The following is a 14,156-nucleotide window of genomic DNA, read 5'->3' as shown; positions in this document are numbered from 1 at the left end:
AGAAAAAAGAAAAAACTTTCGACATGCCCTTAGTATCCTTGTTACTGTTTGATTGATTAAGAAATCTGCAATGATATGAAATGAAAGGGAGTCTTGTTTTCGTATTGTTGTTGTTTACCTGAGCTGGCTTTCGCGACCAAGACACAGCCTTTGTTTTCCAAGTCAAGGAGCCAGGCATAAAAGTCCACCGCGCCCCGAAGCTCCCTGGTTGAACCCATGGCTGGGTCGTCTGAGTAAAAGTAGTAATAAGTAAGGCGTTAGAATCTTTACAGTTTGTTGAAAAGGCAGGTTCATTAAATAGCTCCGGTGGATAGTGAAAGCGACGCAGTATTGGCAGAAGGCCCGGCGGTTGGAAAAATACCCTTTTTCTCATTAATGTCACCACTGTCCCCCCTTTTCTTAAAAGCCCGTGCCATCTTTCATTCTTCTTTTCTCTAGAAACAAACAGCAGCGGCAGCAACAACAACCCTTTCTAACCTTGTAGCTTAAACTTCAAGACTATCGTTAAAATCTTACGTTTTTGTTTTGGTTTGGTTTGGTTTTGTTGGACTGGAAACACATGCAAGTTCAATTTAGTTTTTTTTTAATTAATTAAATTATTAATTTTGGGGTCGGCGGTAACAAAGGAACAACATCGAATGCAGAATCAAAGCTCGTGATTGGAGGTAAGAATTTACGAAGAACAAGGAAATTCAAGCTTTAAAAAAGAAAAAAAATTATTCTCCAATGGTATTTTAAAATTTCCCATTTATTTTATTTTCCGTAAATCAAGTAAGTACATGAAATGTACAGAGTAGTAAAAGAGAGAGAAAGAGAGAGAGAGAGCTCTTTGTTGGTAATGGTAATGGTCAACATCAGAAACTAATAGTTGTTTCTTTTCTCTTCTTTTGTAAAGATTTTGATTTCAAAGAAGAAGAAGGAGAAGAAGAAAATGAGCCAGAGACTGAACCTCCATAGAACTTCATGAACAGCTGTTTCACATTACCAATGGAAGCTCAAAGAAGTGTGCTACCAATCTTCTTGTTAGCTTTAATCTTGTTCTTGATCCAGTGCGGGCTAGCTCAGAAAGTTTCGATAAGTTCTCCCATCGAACGGCGGGCATTGCTCGATCTCCGGTCGTCATTAGGTCTCCGAGCCAGAGAATGGCCCATCAAGGCCGACCCTTGCACATCGTGGCTCGGCGTCCATTGCCAAAACGGCACCGTCTTGAATATCACTGTTTCCGGTTTAAGAAGAACCCGACTTGGACGACTCAATCCCCAGTTCAATGTAGATTCTTTGGTTAATTTCACCCGGCTAGTTTCCTTCAATGCTTCCGGGTTACCGCTTCCGGGGTCAATACCGGAATGGTTCGGAAACCAGTTGGTTAATCTCGAGGTTCTTGATCTCCGGTCATGCAATGTCTCTGGTTCAATCCCTGGTTCACTCGGTAACTTGAGTCGACTCACTTCTTTGTATCTTTCTAATAATGGTCATGCTGGTTCAATTCCTGCTGCATTGGGACAGTTAAGGAATTTAAAAATTCTTGATCTTTCGAGTAATTCGCTTACTGGTTCAATTCTTCCTAGTTTTGGCTTTCTTATTGAAAGGCTTGAACTTGCTTCAAATTACTTATCTGGGTCAATTCCACCTGGTTTAAGTTCTTTACAACGTCTTCAAGTGTTTAATGTCTCGGATAATAATCTTTCTGGTTCAATTCCTGTTCAGTTTGGTAATCTTTCAAGGTTGGTTGAGCTTGATCTTAGTAAGAATTCTTTTTACGGGTCGTTGCCTAAGGAATTTAAGAGGTTGAGAAGCTTACAAAAGATGGTGATTGGGGACAACGAGTTAGAAGGACAGTTGCCAGTTGATTTGTTTTCTAGTCTTGTTAATTTGCAATTCGTGGATTTGAGTGGGAATAAACTTGATGGTACTCTTAGTGCTACATTTTGGTCTATGCCTAATTTGCGGTTCCTTGATGTATCGGGTAATAATTTTACGGGTCCTCTACAAGTTCTTAATTCTAATGGTAGTGATGCTGCAGCTGCTGTGTTCAATCTGTCAAACAATTTATTATATGGAACTTTGAATTTTTCACTTGCTATGTTCAAATTTATTGATCTATCTGGTAACTATTTTCAAGGCAAGGTAGTTGACTACAGGGAAAGAAATGCTACTGTTGACAAGAATTGCCTTCAGGGTATGTTGAAGCAGAGAACTCTGGATGATTGTAGACTGTTTTATACAGAAAGATGGCTAAGTTTTGGTAATTTTGGAGAACCAGACACAATACAGCCGCCACCTCTATCAGAATCTGGTTCAGAGAGCAGGAAAAGATGGATATTTATCTTGGCAGGACTATTTGGTGGACTTGGCTTCATTGTAATTTTGGTTCTGGTGCTAGTGCTGTTCTTGAGACGGTGTGATAAGGGCATTACAAATCAAAGAGGGAGTGCAGATACAGGGCCGGTTCCAGAAGCAGATAGTACTCAGCTTCCAAAAGATCCCACCAACATAGTTGGTTCTGGGGATCCATATACATATGAGCAGTTGCTCCAAGCAACTGGTAATTTTAGTGAGACGAATCTTATTAAACATGGCCACTCAGGAGACCTTTTCCGTGGTATCTTGGAAGGTGGGATTCCTGTGGTCATCAAAAAGGTCAATTTGACTTCTTTCAAGAAGGAATCATACATCATGGAATTGGATTTATTCAGAAAGCTTTCTCATACGAGATTTGTCCCTCTCTTGGGATACTGCTTGGAGCATGAGACTGACAAGCTTTTGGTCTACAAATATATGCCAAATGGAGATTTGGCAAATTCCTTTTACAGGGCAACCAACTCAGAGGATGATAGTTTACAGTCCCTGGATTGGATTACAAGGTTGAAAGTAGCTACAGGAGCTGCTGAAGGTCTATATTTCTTGCACCATGAGTGTAACCCTCCCCTTATTCACAGGTATCTTGCAACATGCTTTTGGCTATTATATTCTCTTTTCAGCATAACGATACTTGGTATTGGATGCTAGTAACCACGAAATGTTTATTTTCTGTAGTAAACTCTGAATCTATATGCTAGTAGCTACTCATTGCTGTCCCTTTCTCCATTTTAATTAGCATTCTTGCTCATATTATTATTTGTAACTTTTCACTAGCTTTATGATTTCCTTTTCAATAGCATCAATCTTAAATGCAATTATACTTTTGGTGGTTGAAGGGATATTCAAGCAAGCAGTATCCTTCTTGATGATAAATTTGAAGTGAGACTTGGAAGCTTGAGTGAAGTTCATAGCCAGGAAGGGGATACACAACAAAATATGCTCACAAGGTTGCTGTGGAAGCCGCAGTAAGTATTATAAAAGTTACTCCTTTTTACCATTTTCAAGCTGTCTATTTGCCAAGAAGCATTATGGTAGTTTGTATATCCCCTTTTATTTTTGGAGTTTTTTGAATTAATCCAGGTATAACTTTTAATCCGGGTATAACTTAATAGATTTACAAGCTATCATATTGTTATGCATGCTGCTTTTGACGTATTTAATTTGATTTAGAAGGGCTATGGCCTGGTAATTTACATCTACTAGAATTGGGATATACTAGTATGCTGATCTTCTTAGATGTAAATAGTGGTTTTGATTCTAAAGCAGAATTTCCTTGTCAGGCAGCCCACCTTTCAGCTCAGGCTGTGCCTACTTCAGGCCAATACATTGGAGGCAATAGCAGGCCCAGCAATTGGCTCAAATTTTGTATTAGTGTTGATAAGATATATTTGCTCCTATTATTGAGATAATATTTTAGTTATATTATTAATAATTAATGTAATTGGCTTGCTAGCTTTGGTGAGTTGCATGGCCCTTGACAGCTCTGTTGCTTTCAATTGTTTGGGGCATGTAAACATTTGACAGATTTAGTTTTCAATTTGTGTTACAGTACTGTTAAACCATTATAACAATGGCAACCCTGACATAGAAACACAAACAATAAAACTTAGATTCTTTCCAAGGGCATTAGAGTGGTGAAATTGGTTAATGGATGAAATAGCTTAGCACAGGTGATACAGCTTTAGTTTCCCACTTTTTTCTTCACAGCACTAGTTCCCTTTATAGATTATTTGTATTTTTCATTGATATTTGAACTTTGATGCCTCATGAAATCTAAAATAATATGCATGAGAGACTACTTGGCAAGAGACAAGTTCTTTTACTGTATTTTTGTTCAAAGCCATAATATATTTTGCTCTTGGTGATGTGCAGGACCTCCGAGCCAGGCCCTTCAGGTTCAGGTACGTAAAATTCAATTTCATGTTTATTGATATTCTTCATTCTTTATATACCATTTGTCAACATGTGAAATTTAATAGTAATTATTAACTAGTCTGTTCGGATTCACTTCGTTGATTTATAATCTTATCCTAGAAGAGCTGGAGCTAACGGCCTTGGTTGAAATGGTCCACTAGAAAATTTTTTTTTTTGAAAGGCAGTGGTCCACTAGATTGGCATGTTAAGCAGTTATAATTCACGCTTTTACTGTTGTATTTGTGTGCTAGCGGATGATATCCATTACTAGTTTCCATTACTGAACCTTTAGATTTCTTTACACCAATATATCCTTTGTTGAAACGAAGTGAATTTGCCCATGACTGTGAATTACTTTCAAGTGTCTCCAAAAACTGTAGTTGGAGAGGGGAGATTCTGAAATATAAAGCATACAGCACTTCATAAGCTTTTTTCTGCATCATTTATATGTTGGAAAGAAAATAAATCATAATTCTTATAGATTTCTTTGGAAATGGGCAGGCTCTTCTTCGACTAGTTGTGCTTACGACGTGTACTGTTTTGGGAAAGTATTACTTGAGCTTATAACAGGCAAGCTTGGCATTGCTAAAGCAGAAGATGCATCTACAAAGGAGTGGCTCGAGCATATCTTGCCTTGCATTAGTATATATGAAAAGGAAATGGTGACAAAAGTCATGGATCCATCCTTGATAGTAGATGAGGATCTATTGGAAGAGGTGTGGGCAATGGCAATTGTGGCTAGGTCATGTCTTAACCCAAAGCCTTCCAAACGACCCTCAATGAAACATATTCTTAAAGCATTGGAAAACCCTTTGAAAGTCGTAAGGGAGGAGAGTTTCAGTTCCGCAAGGCTGAGAACAACTTCATCTAGGAGATCTTGGAGTGCTGCCTTCTTTGGTAGTTGGCGACAGAGCTCATCTGAGAGTGCCACCATTGCAGGCCACCCAAACAGAGAGGGCTTTAGTGGTTTTAGGCAGTCAAGTAGAGTAGGTTCTCATGGCAGTGGGGGAATTGAACACTCATCTTCAAACAAAAGGTTGTCAAATGAAATTTTTCCTGAACCAGTGGAAATGCAAGACATGGAGAGGTTAGATGAGAACTAGCCGAAACAGAGTTCTCTATTAATGATTTTTAGGGGGGCTTGTGTTTAAGTGCTTGCTCAACCATTGAATCCCAACTGTATTTAGTTGTGCACCCATTGGGTTCTAAAGCCATTTTGCAAGGATATCTAGCAGGTGAACCAAGTTGGTTGAACTGATGCATCTCTAAGCCTAACGAGAATGGCCAAAGTCAGCCATGAAGAAGGGACGGCAGACCAACCATGTCCGGCGAGATTCTTTCACATTTCAAAGCTTGTTTGCAGTCTTACTGTCAAAACAAGCAGCAATTTTTCATTGTAATTGGCACTTTCTCTCACATATCTTAACATGTAGTGTAATGTAAAATTGTAAAAGATTAGGACTCCTTGCTGCATTGTTAAGTTTCCATCTTGTTAGTAGCAATCAAGAAACACATTAACTGTACCTCGAAACATTTTTTTTTGATTGAGAATTCTAATCTAGTTAAGGAAATATTTGACATCCCAGAAAATTCTCAACATAATTCTGTGGCTGTATTACACACTGCCCATCTCAGTAACTTAAGTTAAAACAAAGATGAATCCCCCAGAAGGGTTTATCAATAACTGCTTCAGTTGAACTGCCTGCCACTCAACTAGAAAGGCTAACACTTCCTACCCTATCAGAAAGAGCCTTCGATCTTAAAACAAAAGAACAGTTATAGTTTTCCAGAGTTCTTATAGCATGATATCTTTCTCATGGGTGTGGAATGCTAGAGTCTAAAACCATGCTATGCACTAAAGGCAAAAGAAAAAGAGTTCAATAACAGAAAGGAAACCGAAACAATAATTACGTCATAAACAAAAAATGGGGTGGAAAAACCCGAGGTTCTTTTCATTTCTAACTCTCAAATCCATGAATATCATGCAAAAACAAAGTATAAAATGCAACTTGATTGCTTTCACAAACAACAATGCTACAAGTTTATGTGGCTGTCTTCAGCTCTTCTGAAGCAGCAGTTACATAAACAGGGTGGAGGACATGCCCTTCCTTAGGTTCAACATGTACCCATTTCCGTCCACTAAGCTTATGCGTTTCGAATTTCACACAACCTTCCTTCAGGGCATAGAGAGTATGATCTTTCCCCATCCCAACATAGTTTCCAGGATGGAACCGTGTTCCTCGCTGTCGAACTATAATGTTCCCAGGAATCACCCTCTGCACAACAAAGTAAACATAATCAAATCAAAACAACATATTCTACTACTACTAAAAATAGAAGTACTTGAATCTGGATCATCCACTGACCTCGCCACCGAACTTCTTCACCCCAAGATTCTTGGGTTTTGAGTCTCTTCCATTCTTCGTTGATCCAGCAGTTTTTTTAGTAGCCCAACGCTTAAACATCAAGCTCAAGCCAGAGGAAGACCCATCTAAGCGGGGAAAATAGAAACAGCACCATGAAAACAGTTCACTGAATAAATCACAATTCACAACAATAAACACAGCTTAATCTCAAAAGGTAATTGAAAATACCGGTGATGCTGCCGTATACAGGAGCACTGGTTACTAGCTCCTTCACGCTTACTCTTTTGCAGAATGTTTTTGCAATGTTAAACATATCTATATATTCGTAATATACAAACCTAAAAAAAACAAAAATCAATACAATTACGCCCTTAACTTGAACGCCAGATGACTTCGCCAGATATTAGGAAGTAGAAATGGGATCAGAAATATAGGAAAAAGCAAAATCTTGAGTCGGCCTACCATAAACCTATCGAAATGTATATACTAGGGATTTTTTGAATCTAAAATAGATATAAAGGGTCACACCTGTATTGAAATGCAAAACAATTGAATCGTCCCAACTGATCAATCGAGGGATTAGGCAATTCTCTGGTTGTTTTAGGGTTTTACTTGCCAATCTAGAAAAAAAAAATTTTCATTTTTTATTTGAATGACTAATTTCTTCAGTTGGGCGGGTCGACATGTAGCTCTAAAACTGCTTAGTCAGCCTAAATGAAATTGGGCCGTAAGATTGGATCAAACCCATCAATTTGAGTCCACGTACAAATGCATCAGATAATACCGCAAACCCTCTACCCCAAATCCCAATGGGTGCCTCTGCTTTCCTGCCCATTTCCTAAGGAATCGAAATCCTCTGCCCCAGTTTGGTCCCCCATTTGTGCTCCCTTTCTATTACTTTACAAGCAAAGATCAATATGGCTGTCCTTAAATGTACATTTCAAGCTGAACCAGCCGCACGTACTTTCCCAACTCATCTCCACTCTCCATTTCTGCCGCCAAAACGGCGTCGCACAAAGTGATGCAAAGACACGAAACCTTTTATTAGAGCAAAATGGTGGTAATCTCGAAGTTCCAGACTTTTGATCTCTCAGCTCTCTCTCTGAACAATTAAACCACAGGCTTCCAAATCTCCAGAGGTGGTTTAGAAGAAAGGGTACAATGGCTCCAAGGCGGATGCTTGGTCTTGTGAGGTAATTTTATTTGTTTATCCTTTGATAATAGTATGGTGGCTACGCACAAAAGGATTCCTGGCAGGAAGTTTCACTTCGCATCCCAGGTATCAAAGCTTGCAAAGGCTAAAATATGACAGATTTTAGGCCCAAACCCAGACACGAGACTGGGCATAGAAAAGTTAATGGACACTTCGTGATTTATGAACTTTCCACCAAAGGGAAGCAACCATTTTTCGAACTTCATGATCAGGGTGAGGTCTGGTGTACAATCAAAGAGATATCTACAATCAAGGATAGATGGCTACAAGCATCTTTTTTCTGTCAAGTGAGAATACAATTGAGCAAATCTAATTACATTGAATCCATTGATTGAGGGACAAGAAGAAAATGATGATGTTGAGGCTTTTCTTTTACACCTTCAAATCCCTAAAGAAAAGTTATTTTGCTTCTTTCTGAAATGCAACACCTCCAGTTATCAGGCTGGGAACAGATTTCACAAGGGAAGAATATGGAATTCGTGTGGCATGAAATCTTCACTTGGTCTATAGTATTTGTCTGGGGAATACAAGCTTAAGTTGGAAACTTGGCTGGTGTAAAGGCAGGCAAATCTCTCAACCTGCAAACATGCGAAATGTACACGAGAAATTACTAGTGATATTTCATGGCATAAGTATACTGCACCGATGATACAACAGACTAGACAGTTTTGTTAAATCCTTGTTAAACTGTATCACGGGGATGATGGTTCAGCCTTACTTGATGAGCAAAGCGGGAGTTTTGATAGCCAGTCTTCATGAGTTGTCCCCAGATCTTATGGAACTGTATTGTGAATAAATAAAATAGTCGTGGTTAGTACTCAAACTCGTTAGGCCCCTTGGCAACTGAATGCAAATGAGTTCCTCTACCTTTTGGTGACACTCCCGTTGAGCCTGCTGATGAGCAAGTCGCACTTGATCTTTTTGAGACTATTAAAGGAAACCATTGAAAATAAAATCATGAGAAGGCTTCAAATCATCCATCTGGCATTACATTAAACACGTCAAGGTATAATGCCCTAACCTCCAGTTCATGCAGAGCGGAAGTCGTCTTCTGCTTTTCATCATCGTGAAGACTTTCAAACCTGAAAAACAGGAAAGCTACTCTTTGTTAGAAAAGGGAAAAAACGAACCAAAGCAAAAAATAAATAACAATAGACAAAAATTACTAAAGCAAAGCTGAAAATTCTTCATTGTGGTCTTCACATGGAGGCAATGGGGTACTAATAATTTGATGCAATCAAGTAGAAATTAATAAGAAAAAAATAGAAAAAAAATTAAAAAATCAATGACATTTCCAACAGAAATCAAATCCTGGATTAAGATATCTATTTTTCACATATCCATCATGTGCAAAATACAGGAAAGAATAGTAATAACATAGTTTTGAATGATAGAATATGTACTTACTTGAGAGACCATTTCATATGATGAATATGGTCTTCAATGAGATCACGTTCATTCCTCAACATCCTTAGTTGCTGCATGAAAGTACTCGTATTAGTTGTAAGGAAAATAAAAATAATAGTGATCAATCAGGATAGGTAGCTAGAGCTCTCATAGACTCGACACTCAAGTATAACAATTATCTTCAACACCTAGTACATTGTTTGTGCACAATTCCCTCAAACTAATTTGAGAATAAAAAGCACTAAACATGGTGCCAAAGAAACAGGTGATGATAACAAATTATCATCAAGAGAAAAGCAGCATGCAAACTGCTCATTACTAGAGTCTTATCCTAGTTATGGCATCAAATGTTATTCCAACATGCTCTTACTGATGAATTAAAATTTTACAACTATTATCAAAACAAGATGACACAAAATTAGAATACCATGACCAATATGTCAGCATAGCATCATATCCAACATGTAAAACTCACCTTCCGCATATTTCTTGATTCCCAAAGCAATTCAACCTCCCTCTCAAGCTCTGGAACAACAAGCATCGTTCTCCATCCTTATCATAGATAAATAACAGGACCAAAACAAAAAGAAACAAATGTTAACAACAATGACCACTTTTTTAACCTACAGTAAGGTAATGAGGGAATGAAAATAGAAATACATACCAAGAACCTTCTTGCTGCGCAAAATATCTCCATAGATATGATCCCCAACATAAAGAACCTAATAGAAGCATGAAACTAATTAGATTATGAAAGAAAACATTGAAACAAAGGCTACCTATTAACTTAGGGACAAAATTATGTATTTACTGTTGAATTCAACAAGTCAAAGATTACAATGATCTAAGTAAAACAGCTTATAAAATTAACAACTCATAAATGATTCACCACATCAAAAAATCACCTGTGAACTTGACTCTATGGAGAGCAACTTATGTAGATGACCAACACTGCCTCCCTAAAGGACAAGTTAAATGAAATTATTAGCTGTTATCTCATGATATTTACTTCTATCCTTAAAATAGTCCAAGGTAAATCTCTCACTGGAAGTAAAAGCTCATAATTTATTTCAAGTGTACTCGTATAGAAAACGCCACTATTTATTAGATAATCCTCAAATACCTGGAAGACTCGACAACTTTTGTTTAATCCCTTTGGTTGCACATTTGGTGAAGTATTTCCCACCTTTTATCCAAAGATAAGTTACCAAATGAACATTAGACAAAATCTTACTACTGACGGATTACATAATAAAAATTTAGCATATTTAACCCAACCTGAGGCATAGGAGTTCCATTGTCAGTATTGAGGAGCATTCCAGACTCAGGTTCAACCTCAAAAAGATTGGCACGGTTGTCATGGAAGAAGCCAGGTTTGGCACTGTACAGATGATTTCATCTTCAAGGTCAGAAAGCAAAGGATAAAGCACATAAAATGTGCTATAGATATTAAAAACCAAAGGGTAATACAAGAATCGTGTTGAAGTTAGGTAAAAGATGACCTGCCAGTGATGACAACATCAAAATATTGGAGCCAATCAAAATTGCATTTGTTGCCACCATCCATTGTACGGGATGCACAGAGAAAATTCATTACAATATTTGTGTAGTCCCATAAGCTGCAAGAGATGTAATCAAGGATTAACTGATCGTTTCAGACAGCCTTTTGGAAATGGAAGTCAGATATGGCAACATACAGTTGCATCTGAATATCATCATTTTCAGTAAAAAATTAAACAAAAAACAGAATCTGAATAATCACTTAAAATGAAAGCAAAACCATCTTCAGTATTGTACCCTCTTAGACTGCTAACAAATTTTTCCTCCTAACTTAGGGCAAATTTTCTTTGAAGAAAGGAAGAGACAATTTGCATTGAATCACAAATACTTTTCATGCCTAAACAATTAACATTTGCAATCAGAAAGACATATACCTATTTGTCACCAAGAATGTTGAACGGCCAGAATCTCTTAGCATTTTGAGCATAGGTACTATTGAGGTGTCCTCGTTGATATACCTGACAGTGGAATGGGAAACAACTAACTGAAAAAGGTCCAAAATACATGCTAAGAATATGTTCAACAAGATTAAAGCCCCATTTTGCAAGCTGCCTGTGAATTTAAATAGAGATTTACATCCATTCTTAAACTTAGCTGTAATCTTAAATTATAAATTAAGGCCACATCTTTCCAATTTACCTTTTAGGATCCTTTGCAACCATTCGCTTTAAGGTTCCATCCCGGTGGCACAAATCAACAGCAGCCCGAACATCTTTGTACATGCGAGAGTAACTGAAGAATCATTTATAATAGACATTGCTTAATATTCAAAATCTGATCAAAGGAATTAAGATTTCAATAACTAATAATACCCTCCGTATCTTAATTTAGCATCAAACTATGGACCATGTTTATTATATTAATGTTCAATATCTGGATCATGTTAAAATTCCAACCAGAATGTGCTACTTTCAAACTTAATGTAATTTTTTTAAATGTTTCTATTACCAATGACTTCCAATTGCACTAATGGGGAATAAATAGCAACCTAGTTTATTGCAACTCTCAAAAAAATAGTAGGATATTTGTCCCACAGAGGAGTAGAAAGAAAACTGTGATATAGAGACTAAAAAAGTTATAAAAAATCTTGAAGAAGCAGCAAATAAATTTCTTACTCAGCACCCTCTGGAACTTTTCCAGGATTATTGTCCTTAAAATCAACAAGTTGAGCAAACAAGTACGCTTCAGCTAGTGAAAAGAGTGTATCAATAAGGGCATAATCTGGCTCATCAAAAGAATCTCGTATGAGTGTATTGCCGTAGGTTCCAACTTTATCTTCTTTGGACAACTCTCTGAACCCATGGTATGCAACTTTCACATACTTATGCCGATCCATCTGTAAAAGACAAAGCTATCAACACAAATCATATTCAAGCAAAGTAGATGAACAAGAGAGAGAAATGTTAAGTCCAGTTGGCTAGGGAGAAATGGTAGCCTAAAAGATACAATTTCAGCCAACCTTTAAGATGTTGCCTCTCTTTTTGTCTAGAACCAAGCCTCTAACCATGTACTTCCAATCAAATGTCCATGCCAGTAACTGCATAAGATTTATCCTTGTCAGCATGCCTCTACATATCACTCAAATTTTGGCAGCTTTCTTCCACAAATGATGTACAAACTGTATTAAGTTGACAAACCTCTTGAGGATAGCCCAAATCATAGACCAATTTTCTGGTTGTGCCTTCATATGCAAGGGACTCAAAAGTCTCAGGTTTGTATTGTGCCAATGTATAATCCATATCAAAGCCAACCGCAACAATATTCCTCATATTCAATGATCTGTTGCAGAAAATCTGTTTTCCTATGTCAATTTTACATCCTCCTTCGGGAGATGACCATACACATGGATTCTCACCACCATTGCTGTTGTCCATGAGATGAGATTGCAATGCTTTGTCACCTAACTTGGTACTAGGGCTATAGTCCATTGAGTAATGGGCGTGCCACTGATTAGCCCCTGAATTCAATTTAGCATGAAGTAAAAAGGATTAGCATTAATAATAATAATAGAACTGAAGTCCCATTAAATAATACTCTAATCTATCAACATGTGTCTCGTGACAACAACAAAAGTCATGCCCTGAAGAATGAACATAAGTTGCAGTGTTATATGTAGAATGAGCAGAACTGCACTTTTTGTTAATTTTGATGATTAACTGTGAAAATAGAAAGCCTAAGTAACTGAAATTCAATCAAATGTTTCAACTCAAAACTAATGCCATCTTTACATTTTAGCCAGATTCATGTGAGAATACAAATCTTAGAACGCAACAACCGAATAACTTATATCAACTTGTTCTACACACCACCATGTAACTGAGGCTTGAAACTGAATAATTCCTTTTCACTACTTAATTTATACAGTTAAGAGTAGTTATTACAAATTATGAAAAATCAACTGTTTCCTTCTCATAAAAAAAAAAGGAAAAAAGAAATAATCAAGAAAAACCAAAGAGTAAGATTTTCCTAGAGACAATTAGACAAAAACCTTGACATCTTACCTTAGGTGTCAAATCAAAAGATCACACAGTGCACCACGTTATGTTCCGAGCCTAAGAATCTTCCAACATATGCTCCATGTAACACCTAAAAATCCAATTTCTCAATCAAAACTAATCCAATTCCAACTAAATTACTTTAACTCTAATCCCCAAACTCCAACCAAACAAAAAGATTCCATAACCTCAACCACAACAGCCAAACAAAGAAAGAAAAAGTGAACTCCAAATGCAAATGTTAAATGCAACAACCAAAAGAAAGAAAGAAAGAAGAAACTAAATAGACAGATATTAAAGAGTAGCTAGTAACCTGCAGCGTGGATAGCTTTAATTTTGACGGGAAATCCGGGGGAGAGACGAAGAATCCGGGAGGAAAAAGGAGCGGGAAAGTCTGGGGAGAAGAGGGAGAGGCAAAAGGCAACGGGTTTCTTGGGAATTCGCATGGTGGAACTAAATAGGCATCTCGGGGAGAGAGCGAAGGAGTTGAGTGGAAATGGCGAAAACAGAGAATCTGATTCTGATGATGAAAAATTTGGAAATGTGCGGTTACAAGTTGGCAATGAGGTTACAACTGACACAACAAGATGAGAAGGTGGAGGAGCAGACATCTAACAATTAAATTGAACTAATTCCGTTGTTTGGGAAACAGGAAAAAGAAGGATTATTCCCATCTGGAATCGGAATCGGAATCGGAATCCAATTATCCATGTTGGGAGAGAGGAACGGCAGAGCAAAAGGGAGGGAATTAATTCTTCTGATCCCAGCCACCCGGGGGAAAAATGAAACGTTGCAGTAAAATAAAAAAGATAGAGGATGGAGTGACACGTGGCCTAAATA

At 37.5% G+C, this 14,156-nt stretch overlaps 3 protein-coding genes across 5 annotated transcripts; 1 reads left to right on the top strand and 2 right to left on the bottom strand.

The window, feature by feature from the left end:
* On the top strand, positions 17 to 5,851 carry LOC18591386 (probable LRR receptor-like serine/threonine-protein kinase At2g16250). Of its 2 annotated transcripts, XM_018126021.1 has the most exons (5): positions 29 to 665; positions 896 to 2,939; positions 3,198 to 3,326; positions 4,234 to 4,262; positions 4,777 to 5,851. In XM_018126021.1, exons 2-5 carry the CDS (start codon positions 964 to 966, stop codon positions 5,376 to 5,378), a joined length of 2,736 nt encoding a protein of 911 aa, XP_017981510.1. In that variant the 5' UTR covers positions 29 to 665; positions 896 to 963; the 3' UTR covers positions 5,379 to 5,851. The 2 variants fall into 2 exon arrangements, with proteins under 2 accessions (XP_007017544.2, XP_017981510.1); XM_007017482.2 differs by lacking the exons at positions 4,234 to 4,262; positions 4,777 to 5,851 and adding an exon at positions 3,642 to 3,841 and having other exon boundaries at positions 17 to 665.
* LOC18591385 (50S ribosomal protein L27) lies at positions 6,169 to 7,286 on the bottom strand. Its single transcript, XM_007017478.2, has 4 exons — positions 7,170 to 7,286; positions 6,870 to 6,979; positions 6,642 to 6,766; positions 6,169 to 6,551 (listed from the first exon to the last, which is right to left on the bottom strand). Exons 2-4 carry the CDS (start codon positions 6,952 to 6,954, stop codon positions 6,318 to 6,320), a joined length of 444 nt encoding a protein of 147 aa, XP_007017540.2. The 5' UTR covers positions 6,955 to 6,979; positions 7,170 to 7,286; the 3' UTR covers positions 6,169 to 6,317.
* Positions 8,011 to 14,122, bottom strand: LOC18591384 (5'-nucleotidase domain-containing protein 4). Of its 2 annotated transcripts, XM_007017477.2 has the most exons (18): positions 13,630 to 14,121; positions 13,323 to 13,407; positions 12,459 to 12,778; positions 12,281 to 12,358; positions 11,937 to 12,157; positions 11,461 to 11,553; positions 11,196 to 11,279; positions 10,764 to 10,880; positions 10,540 to 10,642; positions 10,385 to 10,447; positions 10,167 to 10,220; positions 9,926 to 9,983; positions 9,737 to 9,813; positions 9,262 to 9,332; positions 8,876 to 8,936; positions 8,722 to 8,781; positions 8,573 to 8,635; positions 8,011 to 8,432 (listed from the first exon to the last, which is right to left on the bottom strand). In XM_007017477.2, exons 3-18 carry the CDS (start codon positions 12,747 to 12,749, stop codon positions 8,310 to 8,312), a joined length of 1,617 nt encoding a protein of 538 aa, XP_007017539.1. In that variant the 5' UTR covers positions 12,750 to 12,778; positions 13,323 to 13,407; positions 13,630 to 14,121; the 3' UTR covers positions 8,011 to 8,309. The 2 variants fall into 2 exon arrangements, with proteins under 2 accessions (XP_007017539.1, XP_007017538.2); XM_007017476.2 differs by lacking the exon at positions 13,323 to 13,407 and having other exon boundaries at positions 13,630 to 14,122.

The sequence above is a fragment of the Theobroma cacao genome, chromosome 8, assembly GCF_000208745.1.
Source record: "Theobroma cacao cultivar B97-61/B2 chromosome 8, Criollo_cocoa_genome_V2, whole genome shotgun sequence".
Taxonomy (NCBI): domain Eukaryota; kingdom Viridiplantae; phylum Streptophyta; class Magnoliopsida; order Malvales; family Malvaceae; genus Theobroma; species Theobroma cacao.
Note: the sequence above shows the minus strand (reverse complement) of the source record. Positions and strands in the feature narration are given on the sequence as shown.

Excerpts from the sequence above, each read along its gene's own strand:
- LOC18591386 (XM_018126021.1), top strand. The coding sequence starts at position 964 with ATGAACAGCTGTTTCACATTACCAATGGAAGCTCAAAGAAGTGTGCTA. Across the intron at positions 2,940-3,197 it reads AACCCTCCCCTTATTCACAG|GGATATTCAAGCAAGCAGTA; the intron begins GTATCTTGCAAC and ends TGGTGGTTGAAG. Across the intron at positions 3,327-4,233 it reads AGGTTGCTGTGGAAGCCGCA|GACCTCCGAGCCAGGCCCTT; the intron begins GTAAGTATTATA and ends GGTGATGTGCAG.
- LOC18591385 (XM_007017478.2), bottom strand. The coding sequence starts at position 6,954 with ATGTTTAACATTGCAAAAACATTCTGCAAAAGAGTAAGCGTGAAGGAG. Across the intron at positions 6,767-6,869 it reads TGTATACGGCAGCATCACCG|ATGGGTCTTCCTCTGGCTTG; the intron begins GTATTTTCAATT and ends TTCCCCGCTTAG. Across the intron at positions 6,552-6,641 it reads TGAAGAAGTTCGGTGGCGAG|AGGGTGATTCCTGGGAACAT; the intron begins GTCAGTGGATGA and ends TTTGTTGTGCAG.
- LOC18591384 (XM_007017476.2), bottom strand. The coding sequence starts at position 13,927 with ATGTCTGCTCCTCCACCTTCTCATCTTGTTGTGTCAGTTGTAACCTCA. Across the intron at positions 11,280-11,460 it reads GTTGCAAAGGATCCTAAAAG|GTATATCAACGAGGACACCT; the intron begins GTAAATTGGAAA and ends TTCCACTGTCAG. Across the intron at positions 9,333-9,736 it reads AATCAAGAAATATGCGGAAG|CAACTAAGGATGTTGAGGAA; the intron begins GTGAGTTTTACA and ends ACTTTCATGCAG.